The sequence below is a fragment of the Phacochoerus africanus genome, chromosome 1, assembly GCF_016906955.1.
Source record: "Phacochoerus africanus isolate WHEZ1 chromosome 1, ROS_Pafr_v1, whole genome shotgun sequence".
NCBI lineage: Eukaryota > Metazoa > Chordata > Mammalia > Artiodactyla > Suidae > Phacochoerus > Phacochoerus africanus.
In genome coordinates this window covers 176,070,891-176,084,617 of record NC_062544.1, presented here as the reverse complement: position 1 = coordinate 176,084,617, position 13,727 = coordinate 176,070,891, and the positions used below count along the sequence as shown (strand labels likewise).

The 13,727-nt window shown below is 42.9% G+C and overlaps 1 protein-coding gene across 1 annotated transcript in view; it reads right to left on the bottom strand.

Moving 5' to 3' along the window:
* The window catches only part of GMPS (guanine monophosphate synthase), a 67,459-nt gene extending 54,771 nt beyond the window's left edge, over positions 1-12,688 (bottom strand). Inside the window, exon 1 of the mRNA XM_047785308.1 lies at positions 12,324-12,688. Coding sequence (XP_047641264.1) covers positions 12,324-12,350 — 27 coding nt within the window. The 5' untranslated portion in view covers positions 12,351-12,688. The remainder of the gene's footprint in view (positions 1-12,323) is intronic.
* Between the last annotated feature and the right edge of the window lie 1,039 nt (positions 12,689-13,727).

Genomic DNA, 13,727 nt, shown 5'->3' with positions numbered 1-13,727 from the left:
CATCTTTATAATTAACAGTAAGAGTTAATGTTTCAACCCAAAAAAAACAAAAAAAGTTTTCTTTGGCTACACCCATGGCATGCGGAAGCTCCCAGAACAGGGACTGAACTTGAGCCATGGCTTTAACTAAGCCAAATCCTTAACAAGGCCACCAGGGAACTCAACAAAAATGTTTAAAACATCATGAAACCATAGTAATTTTCTGATTATAACATTGCTTTGGGAGTTCCCGTTGTGGCGAAGCAGAAATGAATCTGACCAGGAACCAGGAGGTTGCACTTCGATCCCTGGCCTCGCTCAGTGGGTTAAGAATCCGGCGTTGCCATGAGCTATAGTGTGGTAGTGTGGCTTGGATCTGGCATTGCTGTGGCTGTGGTATAGGCTGGCAGCTGTGGCTCCAACTGGACCCGCAGCCTGGGAACCTCCATATGCCACTGGTGCGGCCCTAAAACCAAAAAAAAAAAAAAGAGAGAGAGAGAGAGAGAGAGATTGCTTTGCATAGCTTCTGCTTGCAAGATCATTTTTATGATCATTTTATCATGCAGAAAGGACTGTTCCTTTAAATCAGTGAATTTTTTCTTAAATAAATGGATGGTTTTCTGTTTTTTTGTTTTTTTTTTTTTTTTTTTGGCCGCACCCACAGCATGCAGAAGTTTCCAGCCCAGGGACTAAACCCACAACACAGCAGTAACCCAAGCCACAGCAGTAACGCCAGATCTTTAATGTACTGAGTCATCAGGGAACTTCAAACAAATGGATTTTTGTTTTGTTTTGTTTTTGTTTTGTTTTTCATCTTTTGTCCTTTTAGGGTCACACCCATGGCATATGCAGGTTCCCAGGCTAGGGATCTAATCAGAGCTGTTGTTGCCGGCCTATACCAGAGCCACAGCAATACCAGATTCGAGCTGCATCTGCAACCTACACCACAGCTCATGGCAACACCAGATCCTTAACCCACTGAGTGAGGCCAGGGATCGAACCAAAACCTCATGGTTCCTAGTCGGATTTGTTTCCACTGCGCCACGATGGGAACTCCTCAAGTAAATGGATTTTAAAAGAAAATTCTACAGTTTTCTTACGATGTTTTAAAAATGTTCAATCAAATGAAACTAAATCATTGAGGAAAACACTAAATTCTTAACCTCACTTTTTTCTACCTCAGCTATCATCTTGCCTATTTAGCACAAAGCTTCAACAACTCAGAGGAAAGCAAAAAGTTCAGCAGTAACAGTAAAAGTTTCTTTCCCTGAAATCCTTGAATCTATTTGCTCCTACTTTACATAGAATTGTAAAGTTTGGTCATTAGACTTCTAAACCTTCAACGAATTAGAAAAAGCACCCTGATGAGAAAAATAGCTCATTACTCCATAGATAATAGAGACAATTGAAATTAAACATCAAAAGACAGTAAAAACTTGTTTTATCTTTTTATAAAATCTACTTAAAAACTAGAGACGAAGGCTGAAGGTTTAAGGTTAACACCCCTCTCAACTGACCTGAGGTCATTAAATAAAGTGATGTTCATAAAGAAACTTTTAAGATAGCAAGAAAATAATATTAACGAAAAACTAAACTATACTCAACACCCTATTTAAGAATAAGGCAAAGGATCTTAAAGATTCTGTAAAGATGGAGATGGCATCATTTTTGGATCTTCCTGAATCCTCACATCACTGACCAACCATACAGTAAAACCAAAACCCAAGACATATATCACAGAACTAAATGACAAGTTATTCCCTCAAGAAACCCAAAATACAGGCTGTTGGGAACAAACTACCAGCCACAATCCCTATTGTTACAGTATGGGAAGAAACTAGGTCTCATTAAAGAACTTGAGAACAGGAGAATTACAAAATAACTAACAGGTACTAGCTAGAAAGGACAGGGGACAATTTAAGAACAGCAGCTGCACCTGGACAGAGGTTTGCCTACTCCAATGGTGCACAAGTGTCAAGAGAACCCAAGGTAAGGCCTAAAGGGTAGACTGGGTTTAATTCCCATGAACTTTTGAAACTGACAGGCAAGAACATCCTTCCAGCTCAGGGCTCACAATAAGAAGCAACTGCTGGGAGGAAGAGTCAAAATTAAGTAGGATAGGAGTTTCCATGTGGTATAGTGGGTTAAGGATCCAGCAATGTCACTATAGTGGTTCAGGTTGCTACTGTGGCACAGGTTCAATTCCTGGCTCAGGAACTTCCACATGCCATGGGTGGGACCCCCCCCCCAAAAAAGTAGGATAAGTCCAAAGGAAAAAGAAAATACAAGGGCCAGACTAAAGTAGAGAGAGGAATCAGTATCAGGAACTCTCAGTAAACTGCCATAATTTTAACAAAAGAGTGAACTCTTATCAAGTAGTAAAGGTTTCCTGAAGATTCATTCTAAAATTCAAGAAATTAAACTTGCATGAAAGAGAAACAGCATACATAGATGTTAAATCCCATACAAAATTACTAAAGTAAAAAGGGCAATAAGGAATAGAACAGTATCTCTAAAGAGAGCAAGAAAGACAAACTCAAGTAACAGATCAAAACTGGAATACGCTATTTCTAAATGAGCTAAGAGTATGAAGAAAACAATGCTAGGTATGAAAGAATATGGATCCGAATTAGACTACGAAACCAGAAATGAATGACCAATCCCAAGACACACTCAGTATTACTGGGCTTTAAAGAAAAAAGTCTTAGAATATTTTGGATGAAAAGTGCACAACGGAGTCCCCATTGTGGTTCAGTGAAAACATATCTGACTAGCATTCATAAGGACACACGTTCAACCCCTGACCTCACTCAGTGGGTTAAGGATCCGGCGTTGCCTGTGAGCTGTGGTGTAGGTTGAAGATGAGGCTCGGATCCCACATTGCTGTGGCACAGGCCAGCAGCTACAGCTCCTATTTGATCCCTTGGCTGGGAAACTCCATGTGCCGCAGGTGTGGCCCTAAAAAGCAAAAAGAAAAAAAAAAGTGCATGACTTAAAATTCACTCAACTACACATTTGTTGCGTGTGGTTTTCTTTATCTGCATTTTATTTTACAAAAAAAGATTTTTTAAATAAAGCTAAAGAAAGGAACTAACACTTTGTACCTGTTATTTCAGGTGCTTTATATATTTTCTTATCCATAATATATTTGTTTTACAAATGAAAATGTCACTTGCTTAGGGATAGGACTAAAACGTAGGTCTTTTCGAACCCCAAAACAATGAGCACTACAGAAGGAAAGTGGGTAAATATGCATTATATTTTTGGAAGACTACATTCAAAATTATTTTTTTTCATATTTTCGTACTTAAAAAGGGTAAGCTTTATTACTTTAAAAAGTTTGTTTACATGAGTGAAATGATGTTTCATTAATGTCTGAGAAAAATACTATTATACTGTATAAATGATTCTGGAAACAGAACTTTATCAATACCAAACTTATTCAGATAATGCCTTTTAAAAGGCCTTTCAAATTTTAAGGCCTTCATTTGTCAAAATAAAATTAAAAAGTTTTAGGGTCAAAAAAAATTTTTAAAAACATACCTACACACATTTTAGTGATCTGGGATTCTCAACTACACAAAATAATTCTTTCATTACCAAACTTTGACCACATTTATCTATGTAATCTCACCACACCTTTTTTTTAAAAAAAGTACATTTTCTTTACAAAATTATCCAACACCTCAGGTACTTCAGATAAATCAACTTCACTGAAGATTTTTCATAAGAGGCCACCACCTCTCACATACAACACTCGATAACATTTGAGCCTACAACTAAAGGGTTAAATTAAAGAATTCGTTATATTCTCTTTTATTTTGAAATATTTTGTACCTACAAAAAGTTGACAGTATGGTCCTATAAACAGTATCCTCCACCTAAATTTAACAATTAGTAACATTTTGTCACATTTGCTTTATTTCTATCTATATATCCTTTTTTTCCTCAACAACTGGAATGTAAATTGTAGATTTCATTCCCCAAAAACCTTTTCACCATGTACCCCTACAAACATGGACATTCTCCTATAGAACTACCATTAGCACACCCAAGAAATTTAACAATGATACTACCTATACACAAATTTCCCCAAATGTCACAAATACTTTAATGGCTTTTTAAAAACAATTCCTGGAGTTCCCATCCTAGCTCAGCAGAAACAAATCTGACTAGCATTCATGAGGACACAGGTCTGATCCCTGGCTTCACTCAATGGGTTAAGGATCTGGTGTTGCCATGAGCTGTGGTGCATGTCACAGACATGGCTTTGATCCCGAGTGGCTGTGGTGTAGGCCGGCAGCTATAGCTCTGGTTGGACCTCTAGCCTGGGAACCTCCATATGCCACAGGTTCGGCCCTAAAAAGACAAAAATAAAAATAAAAAATAACAACAATTTCAGGGGTTCCTGTCATGGCTCAGCAGAAACCAATCTGACTGGCACCCATGAGAACACAGGTCCGATTCTTGGCCTCACTCAGTGGGTTAAGGTTCTGGTATTGCTATGGCTGTGGCATAGACGGTCAACTTCAGCTCTGATTGGACCCCTAGCCTGGGAACCTCCATATGCCATGGGTGTGGCCCTAAAAAGACAAAAAGACCAAAAAATAAAAATAAAAAATAAAAAAATTCCAGATCCCTATTCAAAAACCACACTCTGCACACATATTAATTTCGAACTACTCACCTCCTCACCTTTTTATGGTCCTTCAGGACAGTGACATTTTTAAATGTTCAGGGTAGCTTTTTGGAGATGACCCACAGCCAAGATCAGTTTGTTGCCTCATGACTAGATTCTAGATAAACTTTCTCTTTGGCAGCAATTCTACATTGGTGAGTTCACATCATCTTCTCCTGATGTGATACAATGGCAACAACACAGTGTCATTTTATTCTACCACTGGTGACACTGACTTTGGTCACTTGTTTAATATGATTGTGTGCTTAAAAAAAGAAAATCTGGGAGTTCCTTCTGTGGCTCAGCAGTAATGAACCTGACTAGTATTCATGAGGACACAGGTTTGATCCCTGGCCCCACTCAGTGGGATAAGGATCCAGCATTGCTGAGAGCTGCAGGTATATCACAGACTGGCTCAGATCCTGTGTGGCTGCAGTATAAGCTGGCAGCTGCAGCTCTGATTTAACCCCTATCCTGGGAAGTTTCATATGCTCTGAGTGTGTCCCTAAAAAGACAGAAAAGGAAAAAAAAAAAGAAAACCTGAGTCAAGTTCTCCCTCTGCTTAAAGCCCTACAGTTTTATCTCCTTAAAATACAATTTAATAAAATCCAAGATAATCCCTATGAGGTCTTGGCCTACTTTTTAACCTCAACTGTTCTTTCATGCTCTCCATGGTCCTACAATCTCAAACATGTCAAGTGAAAATCAGACATCTCTGAAATGTTTTATCTTAAATTTCCCATTAGCACCCAATGACAAAGCTGTTACTGCCATGGGCAAGGATACATATAATTTGACATAAAGGGAAAAGTGATTCCTACGATCACTCAGGAAATTCCCCTTAGAGCAGAAAAGTGCCCTAAGAGTTCAGGGAAAGAAACATAGGTGAGCTTGGCTAAAATTCATCTAGAATAGACATGCTAGAGCTTTATATAATTGACCAAGTATTTTAGATCTCTATGCATTCTATGAACAGTTGAGTAAGATCCCTGGAAAGTATAAAGGCTTGTTATTCCTAGTGGTATGACTGAACAAGTGCAAACCTTAACATTTTACCAGTAAAACATTTTTAAAAACCATTCAAGGACGGAGTTCTGGTTATTACCTAAAAAACTTCTATTGACATAATATTCTGGCAAGATCAAGGAAGTGCTAGAGTCAAAAATTCCAGGAGTTGTCAATGGCTTCAGAAAAAAATCCCAGAAGTAACCTAGCACTCTCCAGAAATAATGAATCATAAAAATTCTTTTTTTTTTTGTCTTTTTTTTTCGCTATTTCTTGGGCCGCTCCTGCGGCATATGGAGGTTCCCAGGCTAGGGGTCGAATCGGAGCTGTAGCCACCGGCCTATGCCAGAGCTACAGCAATGTGGGATCCGAGCCGCGTCTGCAACCTACACCACAGCTCACGGCAACGCCAGATCCTTAACCCACTGAGCAAGGGCAGGGACCGAACCCACAACCTCATGGTTCCTAGTCGGATTCGTTAACCACTGCGCCACGACGGGAACTCCATAAAAATTCTTGATGGTATAAAAGACATGTGGGGAGTTCCCATCATGACGCAGTGTAAACGAATCTGACTAGGAACCATGAGGTTGTGAGTTCTATCCCTGGCCTCGCTCAGTGGGTTAAGGATCTGGTGTTGCCGTGAGCTGTGGTATAGGTCACAGATGCAGCTCGGATCTGGCGTTGCTGTGGCTGTGGCACAGGCCGAAGGCAACAGGTCCGATTAGACCCCTAACCTGGGAACCTCCATAGGCTGTGGGAGCAGCCCTCAAAAGACAAGACAGAAAAAAAAAAGACATGTGGGAAAAATAGGATCTGGACAACTCAAGTCAAGAAGTAACTCAGCTACCATAATAATACCACTTACATGCGGAGTCTAAAATATGGCAAAAATGAATTTATCTACAAAACAAATAGACTCACATAGAGAACAGACTTGTGGTTGTCAAGTGGGAGGGTGGGGGGAGGGAGTGGCACAGACTCAGAGTTTGGGGTTAGTAAATGCGTTATATTACATTTAGAATGGATAAGCAATGATGTCCTACTGTACAGCACAGGAAACTATATCCAGTCTCTTGGGAAAGACCACTAATGGAAGATAATATAAGAAAGGGAATGTGTATACACAAATACATATGACTGGGTCACTCTGCTGTACAGCAGAAACTGGCACAACATTGTAAATCAACTTACTTTTATTTATTTATTTATGCATGATTTTTAGGGCCACGCCCAAGGCATATGGAGGTTCCCAGGTTAGGGGCAGAAATTGGAGCTGTAGCTGCTGGCCTACATCACAGCCACAGCAACTCGGGATCCAAGCCACGTGTACAACCTACACCACAGCTCACAGCAATGCCAGATCCTTAACCCACTGAGCAGGGCGAGGGATCAAACCCAAGTCCTCATGGATACTAGTTGGGTTTATTACCACTGAGCCATGATGGGATCTCCAAATTTTAAATACATGTCACTAGAAAAATCAAGATCAATCTCAGGATGATATATACTCTTTAACTGGAGTGACCATATGACCCTGTTTATCCAGGACTGTCCTAATTTACATCTGTTATTCCCACACTTCAACATTTGTCTCATGGTTTTCATTCTTCAACGTATTGTGAATAACTGCATTAAAAGAAGACAGATGGTTTCTTATACTTCCACTTTGTACTTCTACCTTCTACAATGGCTTTGTCTAGTACTCTGTAGAGTGTAGGTGGGACTAACAGATTGCTCACTTTAACTTCAGGTTCAATCTAAAAGCCAACCACTGAGAATCCATTTTTCCCTCCTGATCCTTTCCTGATAAATGAAGAAAACGTGGACAGTAACATCTAGGGATAGCTAACTCTATCTAGTTGTGGGTGCTGGTAGAAGAAATGTTTGAAGCTGCTGTCCCCATCAGCCACCTGGTGCACTTGCCAGCTGTGCCACAGCCACTCCTCAGCTTGCAAGATGCCCAAAACCTCCAAGCCTCCATCAGTTGGATCTGTGGGATATGTAAGGTGTTCGTGAAATATACATAGGAAAGAGACTCTGTGTGTTCTTGTGCATAATGTTGAGAGAAGAGTAATGTGAACGCTTACGCCACAGTTTTGCCACTAATTTAATTAGATTTAGACAACACAACAAATATTTTGCTTGCTAACATTTTACAGCAATTATTGCATATTTAAACTACCTTTAGCATCTCCCTTTATGCTCAAGTGTCCCCCTTTACACAAAGAGTGTATGGTCACATTACTATAACCAAACCTTATTTCCTATCAAGACGTTGTAGACTATATTACAGAGCGCATAGACCTAATTACATAAAGCATCTCCTGGGTCTTCAACATCATGAACCCAAAGGAATGGCAAGGGCCAGTCAACAAGAAATCCAACTAACATCACGCCACTACTATAGTAAAGCTGTTTTCTGAACCACTGTGATTCCTGAACAAATACAAAAGAAAATCTCTAATCTTTCACAATAAGCATGAAAAAAGAATATTCTACACATCCTAAAACTATATATGTGATACAAATATTCTAAATTCTATGAAAAACACCTTTTTTTTTTTTTTTTTGCTATTTCTTGGGCCGCTTCCGCAGCATATGGAGAGTTCCAGGCTAGGGGTCGAATCGGAGCAGAAGCCACCAGTCTATGCCAGAGCCACAGCAACACGGGATCCAAGCTGCGTCTGCAACCTACACCACAGCTCACGGCAACGCCGGATCGTTAACCCACTGAGCAAGGGCAGGGACCGAACCCACAACCTCATGGTTCCTAGTCGGATTCCTTAACCACTGAGCCACGAAAGGAACTCCAACAAACACTTTTTTATTCACAAAGTGCTTCATAATCATTTGTATTAACCCTGAGGACTTCACTTTTTTTAAGCATTAACAGAGTTCTGGTTAGAAGGAGGCACGAAAACAGTTTGAGTACCATAACAAAGGAAAACATCTTTGTGGATAGCAAACAATTATTCATTACTTCAAACAGCATCCTTTAAAATACAATTCATTAACCAGCCTTAGTAAAGTATCAAACACATTTGAACAAGTATAGGACAAATTTACATTTTTTAAAAATTATTAAACCATAATTCTTTTCCTTAAGTGAGAAGTTGGCCCTTGTGAGATTCCTGGAGGAATTTCAAAACCTTTCAAGTCTAAGAACAGAAAACAATAAAAACCATTCTTTTTGCCTGTAAGAGCACTTCCATTCTAGATGAATACCTTAACAGATGGAACAAAATTTGAAGGAAAAAAAAATTCATCTATGACCTTTGAAAAAAAATGTGCTATAGGGTTATCATAAAAAATAGTTGTTCAATTCTCAATACATCCCACATAAAAATCTCAGGTCATCTTTCCATTCAATTCAAAAACTTAAATTTTAAAAGGACAAATTTAAATTTTCAACATTAGATGTCATTGAAGATTCTATATTACATGCCATCAATGTGTATTTATTTAAAAAAAAAAATTTTAGGAGTTTCCGTCGTGGCTCGGTGGAAACAAATCTGACTAGCATCCATGAGGATGCAAGGTTCAATCCCTGTCCTCATTCAGTGAGTTAAGGATCTGGCGTTGCCATGAGCTGTAGTGTAGGTTGCCGACACAGCTTGGATCTGGTGTTGCTGTGGCTGTCTGTGTAGCCAGCAGCTGTAGCTGATTCGACCCCTAACCTGGGAACCTCCATATGCCACGGGTGCAGCCCTGAGGAAAAAATGAAAAAAACAAACGCACAAAACTACAATTCAAGTATGATATATCCTACTGGACATCTCAGTGAAGACGGTGGGGCAGATTCTACTTCTACTCCAACCAGAAGAGTCTAAGGCTTAGTTGGGACCCAAAGTGGGAAACTTGACAAGGAGCCCAAAGATCATTACTCTCATAATCTTGTCTTAGTAAAACTGAAAAAATTTACTATATCTAATACTTGCTGTATACATATACTCATCTAAAACACTGAATAGTTGTAAAACCTTTTTAAAGAAAAGCTGTCCATACCCCTGTTTATATGATGTTAACTAAATAACATTATATCAGCTCTTTAAGGAAACAATAATCTCTGCCTTGTATGGTTAACTTAGGTAGCCCTGAAGAATAAGAAAAGCCTCCATTCTAATCCTAGCTGTTTTTTCAGTTTAGGAAGTTAGAACACCTAAAGGTCCTTTCCAGCTCTAAAATGATACTCTGTGGATAAAACTAATGCAAACAGCCCAAACACTTTTACAGAAGTTAGGTAGGTCTCACCCTAATTTCTACCATGCAGAAACATCATTTTAGAAAACTCTTAAAAACACAAAAATATACCACAATAGGAAATCAAAATTAGCTCTTTCTCCACTTTATCAACTGTGATTTGCATACCACTGTCAGAGGCACAATAGATGTATAAAGTAAGCTTGGGTCCAGTAGAGAAATCACACCAGAGGGAAAGGTGATTCAGTGGTAAGCTATGGAAAATAGATGCCTACTCAGATTTCCAGGTGGACCTCTCAGAATATTTCACCTACTTTACTCAGCATATTCCCCCATATTTAATTACCTATTTGAAATGTTTCTTATGATGAATGACATACCATGGTTTAATTAAAGGGTTTTTTTCCCACCTTAGGAGTACATGAGATAATCACAGATTGAACAAAATGTTACTTTCCCAGATTGCTTCTCTTGAAAATGCTTTTAATTTGGTTTTCATCTAATTGTTAGTAGAGTTAAAAAAAAAAAAAAAAAAGACACGTGCTGATTATGCTCCAAAACATAAAGGTCCTTGAAATAAAAAGATATTAATCAGCAATTCATTCGCCTGAGTCTCAAATATATCAAACCAATGAAAATCCTCTCTAAAATTCAAGTTGCACAAAACAAAGAAATGCCAGCTAGGAAAAACAGTGTATGTTCTATACCCCTGAATCAGATAAAGGAATTTTCGAAATTGAATCTAACTTTCTGCTATCCCTTAATTTTGTGAAATCACGGTTTTCAAATCAGCACATATTTTTCAGTCTGTAAATTAGGTTTGAATCCTAATAATACAGTCATTTCCTCTACCAGCACAGAGATGAATCTTTTCAATGACTTTAAGGTTCAAATTAAAGAGAAAAAGAATGCCTTTTAACAGGAAATTTAAGTACAGAAAAGAACCGTACATTGAGGTTTACATCCGCTTCTGAGGTCAGAAACTAAAGGTTAGAGAGTCTTTATTCACCTTTATAATCCTGAGAAAGAGCTCCAACTAGTCTGAACATCTGTTTCCTCGGTTTATCTACTACCATTTAGTCTTTACTCATCTGTTCGATAAACACTTTTTGAATGTTTACTAGAGACTAAGCAATTACTCATGGAGAGGACCCACTAAAACGTGACTTAGACACCACCTTTATAAGGGAATATCGCCTTAAAAGGCACTATTACTTGACTCAGAATACCAATTCCCACCTGACGTTTAAAATTCCACACACCTGAATGAAATGTAATCAAGTAATTTCTAAAGCCAGGCACTGAACACCAAACCGTAGAGGAGATACATCTCGCTTAAGTAAATCCCAATTCAAAACCACAACAGTTTCCCGCTGACAAAACCGACTTTGTGCGGGTCTGAAAGAACTCCAGGCTAACACAGAAGTGAAAGCGAAGGTGCTCAATTCAGAAACGAGAAGGAAGAAGAGGGACTAAAGAAAAAGTGAGTCTGAGGCGACGAGAAACGCAGCGGCGGCCCAAACGTGCTCTCCCCACTTGGCACACCCGAGTTAACAACTTCTCCCGCACCCACGACTGCGACTTCCTCGGCCCTCGCGCGCGGGGCCAGCGGCCTGCGTCCCGGAGGGGTCTCCTCAAGGCCGGGAGCGGGTCCTACCTCAAACTAACGTGAATAATAAGGCAGGAGCGGAATGGGGGCGGGGCTGGACACACGCTTCTTCCCTCGGAGAAGGATGGGGGGAGGGGACCGGAGTGAGCGACCCTCCGACCGCGGGCCCCAAGCCGAGGAGGGTGTTGACGCGGGCGGGGGCGAGGCGGGCTCTGCAGTCTGCGGCTTCACCGAGGACCGGCCCCGCCGCGGACCCCAAGGCCGACATGGGGGACCTGGGCGAGTCACGCCGAGGGCAGGCGGGAAACGAGGTGGCGGGAAGACGGGAGGCCGGCCCAGATGAAACGCCTCTCGCGAGGCCCCGACCCTGCCCTGCCTTCCGCGGCCCCGAGAGCTCCACAAAATGACCCCCCAAGCTCCCGAAGGGGCGGGGTGAAGGCTGACGAAGCCCCCCCCCGGTGCGCTCTCTCTCTCACACACCCGCACACATACTCGCCTCCCGACCCCCACCCTCAGGCCGCGCTCCGCGCCCCACAGCTGCGCGGGGGAGGCGGGGGCCAGCCGCGCGGTCGCGGGAAGCTGACGCCCTCCCCGACGCCCGGAGCTCGGCTGGTCCAGGAACCCCGACACGCAGACAAAATCAACAAAGCACCTGCCACTCCCGAGGAGAAAACATGCCACAGGCCCCGACCGGGGACTCTCCGACGCGCCGCTGCCCGGGCCGCAGGGCTGCGCTGGCGGGTTAAGGGGAGGAGGCGAGGAAGGGCCCCGCGCGGTGGCTCCCCGGCTCTGGAGTCTCGCCTCCGCCCGGAAGCGGTGAGGCAGGGACCCCCCACGCCAGAGACTGACCTTGGAGTCTCCGTTGCAGAGAGCCATCGGGGCTGGGGCCGCGGCGGCGGCAGCGGCCAGAGATGAGACGGGGCGGGAGAGGGCCGGTGGGGTCGACGCCACCGGCGGGACTGAGGGGGAGGCCTGGTAGAGGAGCGGGCTGGCAGGCGGCGCACAAGGAGCGGGTCTCCGGCGAAGCTCCGAATCTAGCAGCAGCCAGCAGCAGCGGAGTGCGGGCCCCTACGCCGCGGGAGAGGAGACCAGCAACGCGCACGCTGCCCCCGCCTCCTGCTTCCGCCCGGGCCGGCCACTGGGAGGAGCCAGAGGCTGTTCGGCCGGGCAACTGAGCCGCCAACTACGCTAAGCTGCCACCTCCGCCGCGGCTGCCAAATAAACCCGCCTTCGGAGGTGGGGACTTCGGCGTCCTGCCCCGCCTTCAGTTCCACCCCCGCCGCTGAGGCCCGCCCCCGGGAAAAGAAACCTCCCCGTCTCTGGCCTGCCTGCCCACGAGAGGAGGGGCCTTCGGTGCCTGGTCCCGCCCCCTCCCCTATCTAGCCCGCCCTTGGAAGGAGGAGCCTGCGGCGCCCAGTCTAATGTCCCTGTCCCGCCCCTGCATCCCGAAGCCGGCCCTGAGAGGAGGAGTTGGTTTCGCCCAGCCCCACCCCCGCCACGAAAGCCGGCCTTGGTGCTAAATCCGAGCCTGCAGCCTTTGGCACTGTGGAAGAGGCTTCCAGAGAGCTGGGTCATTGGGAGAACTCTTATAGGGTGGTGCGGCCTCATCTCAAGTTGCGGGTCAAGGGGAAGGCCAAGGATGCTTTGAAGAGTTTCGTGGTGATATCGCTGTGAACTTAAAAGCGATGTTTGACCACTTAGATCCCTTAAAAGTTGTACAGCGGGTGCAGAATTTCCAAAAGGAAGGGATTTGGGAACAGCATTCTGGTGGGAAACTGGGTCGGAGGACTAAAGCTCTGTTTGCACAGCAGTATTTATATTTGGATTGTTTATGGGGAAGGGGCTGCAGTCTTTCCAGCTATTCCTTGGCACCCGTCAATGCAAGGTATTACAGTACCTTGAATTTGGTCACCTGGGGGTCTAAATCAGGGTTAAGGAATAAATTATAACACTTGGAATCTTTCGCTTTACATGCCTTTTAAAAATATTCCGTTATTATAATGCAGTCTACATTTGCTGATCTTACGCTGTGTCAGGCAGGTAAGGAGCTAGAGTGAGAAAACCCTGACTTCCAAAAACTCATTTTATTCTAACTAATCCCACAGAAGTAATGCAGTAGGATTGATGTTCTCATCTACTGTTACTAATGAAAAAAATTGACTCAGTGAGATTATATGCTTCTGCCTTTCTATATAAGAGAGAAGGGGCACCTGATCTGGGAAAGGATAGATAGTAAAATATATATGGGAACAA